The sequence below is a fragment of the Cebus imitator genome, unplaced genomic scaffold (genome assembly GCF_001604975.1).
Source record: "Cebus imitator isolate Cc_AM_T3 unplaced genomic scaffold, Cebus_imitator-1.0 Scaffold48, whole genome shotgun sequence".
NCBI classification, from domain to species: Eukaryota; Metazoa; Chordata; class Mammalia; order Primates; family Cebidae; genus Cebus; species Cebus imitator.
In genome coordinates, this window is record NW_016107363.1 from 7,421,453 (window position 1) to 7,425,677 (window position 4,225).

A 4,225-nucleotide genomic window follows, 5' to 3' on the forward strand; every position below is an offset into this window, starting at 1 on the left:
AAAAAAAAAAAAAAAAAAAAAAAAAAAATTAGAAAAAGACATAGGAGAAACAAACTATAAAACTTTTAGAAAAACGCAGCCTAGGCAGAGAGTTCTTAGGTGTGATATCAAAAGCACAATCCAGAGAAATTTTTAAAGCGGAATAAATTAGATTTCATCAAAATTAAAAACAATTGCTCAGTGAAAGACCCTGTTAAGAGGATGAAAAAACAAGCTACACACTGGGAGAAAATATTCACAAATTGCCTATCGGACAAAGGAATTGTATCTAGAATATATAAAGAACTCTTAAAACTCAACAGTATAAAAACAAAAAAATCTGATTAGAAAATGGGTAAAAATGGCCAGGCGCAGTGGCTCATGCCTATAATCCCAGCATTCTGGGAGGCCAAGGCAGGCAGATCACCTGAGATCAGGAGTTTCCAACCAGCCTGGCAACATGGTGAAACCTCGTCGCTACTTAAAAATACAAAATTAGCTCGGTGTAATCCCAGCTACTTGGGAGGCTGAGGCAGGAGAATCACTTAAACCCGGGAGGCAGAGGTTGCAATGAGCCGAGATGTGCCACTGCACTCCAGTCTGGCGACAAGAGCAAAACTCCGTCTCAAAAAAAAAAAAAGAAAAAGAAAATTGGTGAAAGATGTGGTGCAGCTGTGTCCCGTCGGGTGGCCCCACAGAGCCACCATAGCCGCCCGTCTTCCCCAACCCAAAGACTCAGCGGCGCCACCATGGCCCACGTGGAAGAAGGTGAGGAACCCTGCGCCCTGTCCTTTCACTCCCGGGGCGCAGGCTCCAGGTCCAGGTCGGGAGGCAGCAAGATGTTCTCTCTCAAGAAGTGGAACGCGGTGGCCATGTGGAGCTGGGACGTGGAGTTCCATAAGCGCACCATCTGCAGAGTCCAGGTGATGGATGCCTGTCTTAGATATCAAGCTGAAAACAAACAAGAAGACTGTGTTGTGGTCTGGGGAGAATATAATCATTCCTTCCACATCTGCTGCACGTCCCTGTGGGTGAAACAGAACAATTGCTGCCCTCTCTGCCAGCAAGACTGGGTGGTCCAAAGAATCGGTAAATGAGAGTGGTTAGAAGGCTTCTTAGTGCAGGTGTTCAGAGCCCTGGTGGATCTTGTTATCAAGTGCCCTACAAAGGCTAGAACACTCCAGGGAATTAATTCTTCAAATAGGAGTCGATGGATCTGTGGTCCTTTGGGACCCACCAAAGGCTTGGTTTAGCATTTTGTAGTTTTATTTTCAGAAATTCTCTGCAATTAATAAGATAATTTATTAAAGATGGTCCTTTCTACCTCTGTGGTGTGTGCTACAAAAAAAGGAGAGAACTCTAAATTGAATCACCTTTTTAATTTACCCATTTCTGTACAACAGGTTGTGGAAGCAGTTTAATTCAGAGGAGAACTTTTTGCATGCTTATGGTTGAGCAGTTAAAAAATAATGTTAGCTCTCTCAACACTGTTGCATTAAAAAAAAAAGTAACAAAGTCCAGTTTAACCCCCCCACACCAAAAAAAAAGAATGATATGAACAGACATTTTACCATAGAGGATATATGGATGGCGAATGATATTCAACATCATTAGCCATTATGGAAATACAAATGAAAACCATGATTCGTTTTCACTACATATGTATTAGAATGGCTGAAATAAAAAACAGTGACAATTTCAGCTGACTTTTGACACCACGGACCATTTATTTCCTTTCTAACATTCCCTTACATTTATTCATCTTGTTCCTCATTATTTCTCTGTCATCTCCATGGGTTCCTCTTCCTTGACTGGCTTGTGGCCACTCTTCTTTCCTTGAATCTCCCTGGATGATTCTCTCTTTTTCTGATTTCAACTACCATCCATATATAGAGGACTCACAGAGACTTTTCTGCACAAATATCTGAGTCAACATGTTAAAAAAAAATGACCCCACAAGCTTCCTTCATAAGACTCCTCTTCCTCATTTTCTATTCTAGTTGTTATTATCACCATCTATCTGGTTACTCACACTTAAAATATCTGAATCTGAACTTTTTTTTCCCCCTCTGTAACTACCTCCCTCCCATATACTTAGTCCCCAAGAGCTCTATATAGTTCTCAAATCGGTCATTTTCTTGTCCTAGCCTTTGATCAGAACTTCATCCCTTGTCTTGACCACCATGGCCAACAGTGGCTTTTTTTTTCTTCTTCTTGTTTTGAGTCTTGCTCTGTCACCCAGGCTGGAATGCAGTGGGGCAATCTCAGCTCATTGCAACCTCTGCATCCTGGGTTCAAGCAATTTTCGTGCCTCAGCCTTGCAAATAGCTGGGATTACAGGCACACACCACCAGGCCTGGCTAATTTATGTATTTTTAGTAGAGACAGAGTTTCACCATGTTGGCCAGCCTGGTCTCAAACTCCTGACCTCAAGTGATCTGCCTGCTTCAGCCTCCCAAAGTGCTGGGATTGCAGGTATGAGCCACTGTGCCGGGGCAGAAGTTGCTTCTTAACTATTATGCTGTCAAGCACCAAAAATAGTTACTTAATGAATGATTGATGAATGAATAAATGTAAAAACACATGTTCAGTAAAATATAACAGCTGTTATGATAGAGGTATGAAGAGACTACAGTGAGGGCATAAAATAGAAAGGTTAAAAAAATTTTTTTTTTCTGTTTTTTGAGGTAGTTTCTCACTCTGTCGCCCAGGCTGGTGTGCAGGGGAGTGATCTGGGGTTACTGTAACATCTGCTTCCCAGGCGCAAGCGATCTTCTAGCCTCAGCCTCCTGAGGAGCTGGAACTACAGGTGTGAGCCACCACACTTGGCTATTTATTTATTTATTTATAGAGATGGGGTTTCCCCATGTTGCCCACACTTGTCTCTAACTCCTGAGCTGAAAGGGATCCACCTGCTTCCACCTCCCAAAGTGCTGCGGTTACAGGCATGAGCCAACTGTGCCAGCCCAGGAAGCTTTCACGAAAGATTTTGAAAGTACATCACTTGATTTAGAAAAGACAGCGTTTTGCTAAGGAAGATTATATACTTTAATTCTAAGGGTCAAACTTTTTTTTTTTTAGAGAAATGAAATTACTGTCTATACAGTTGGGCTTGAAGTCATAAAGGGGAGTGCTTGAGATCACAGAAATAAGCAAGGAAGTTCTTTTTTTTTTTTTGAAAGAAAGAAAGAGAAAGGGGGAGAGAGAACAGGAGTCTTGCTCTATTGCCCAGGCTGGAATGCAATCTAAAAATAGGTATTAAAAACCTCTTTTATGCCAATAATTGTGCTTAACGGTGGAGACAGGAAGGAATAAGGGAAGAAAATAGCAAACAGACAGCCAACCAGTATTTCATTTAAGTCTGTGAAATGCTATGCAAATGCTGAAGAGTGATTTACTTTCAATTATATGGTCACTTTCAAAATAGGTATAATGTGATACTGAGAAAAATGTGTGTTCTGTGGACCTGGGGTGAAGAATTCTATAGATATTCACTGAGTTTACTTGTTCCAGGTCTGAGTTCAAATCATAGATGTCCCTGTTAATTTTCTATCTCATTGATCCATCAAATATTAACAATGTGGTGTCAAAGTCTCCCGCTATTATTGTGCAGGAGTCCAAGTCTCTTTATAAGTCATTAAGAACTTGTCTTACGTATCTGGGTGTTCCTATACTGGGTGCATATATATTTATGATCATTGACTCCTGTTGTTGCATTGATCCTTTTACCATTATGTAATCTCCTTCTTTGTTTCTTTTAGTCTTTGTTACTATTAAAGTCTATTTTGTCAGAGACGAAAGTTACAATTCCTGTTTTGTTTTGTTTTGTTTTTTTGCTCTCCATATGATTGGTGAGTCTTCCTCCAACCCTTTGTTTTGAGCCTTTGTGTGTCCTTGCTTATGAGATGGATCTGGATACAGCGTACCAATGGGTTTTGACTTGTTATTCAATTTGCCTGTCTGTGTCTTTGATTGGGGCATTTAATCAATTTAAATTTAGGATTAATATTGATATTTGTGAGTTTAATATTGTCATTTAATACTAGCTGGCTATTTTGCCCATTAGTTGATGTAGATTCTTCATTATAGAAATACTCTTTACCTTTTGGTAAGTTTTTGGGATGACTGATACTGATTGTTCCTTTCTGTGTGTAGTGCTTCTTTCAAAAGCCCTTGTAAAGCAGGCCTGGTGGTGATGAAATCTCTGAGTGCTTGCTTGTTCGTGAAAAATTTTATTTTTCCTTCA

At 40.2% G+C, this 4,225-nt stretch overlaps 2 protein-coding genes across 2 annotated transcripts in view; both read left to right on the plus strand.

The window, feature by feature from the left end:
• Positions 1-4,225, plus strand: part of DNAH12 (dynein axonemal heavy chain 12) — a 247,904-nt gene that overhangs the window by 21,038 nt on the left and 222,641 nt on the right. The window lies entirely within an intron of this gene.
• Positions 729-1,374, plus strand: LOC108303555 (RING-box protein 2-like). Its single transcript, XM_037738100.1, has one exon. It carries the CDS (start codon positions 729-731, stop codon positions 1,074-1,076), a length of 348 nt encoding a protein of 115 aa, XP_037594028.1. The 3' UTR covers positions 1,077-1,374.

Excerpts from the sequence above, each read along its gene's own strand:
- LOC108303555 (XM_037738100.1), top strand. The coding sequence starts at position 729 with ATGGCCCACGTGGAAGAAGGTGAGGAACCCTGCGCCCTGTCCTTTCAC.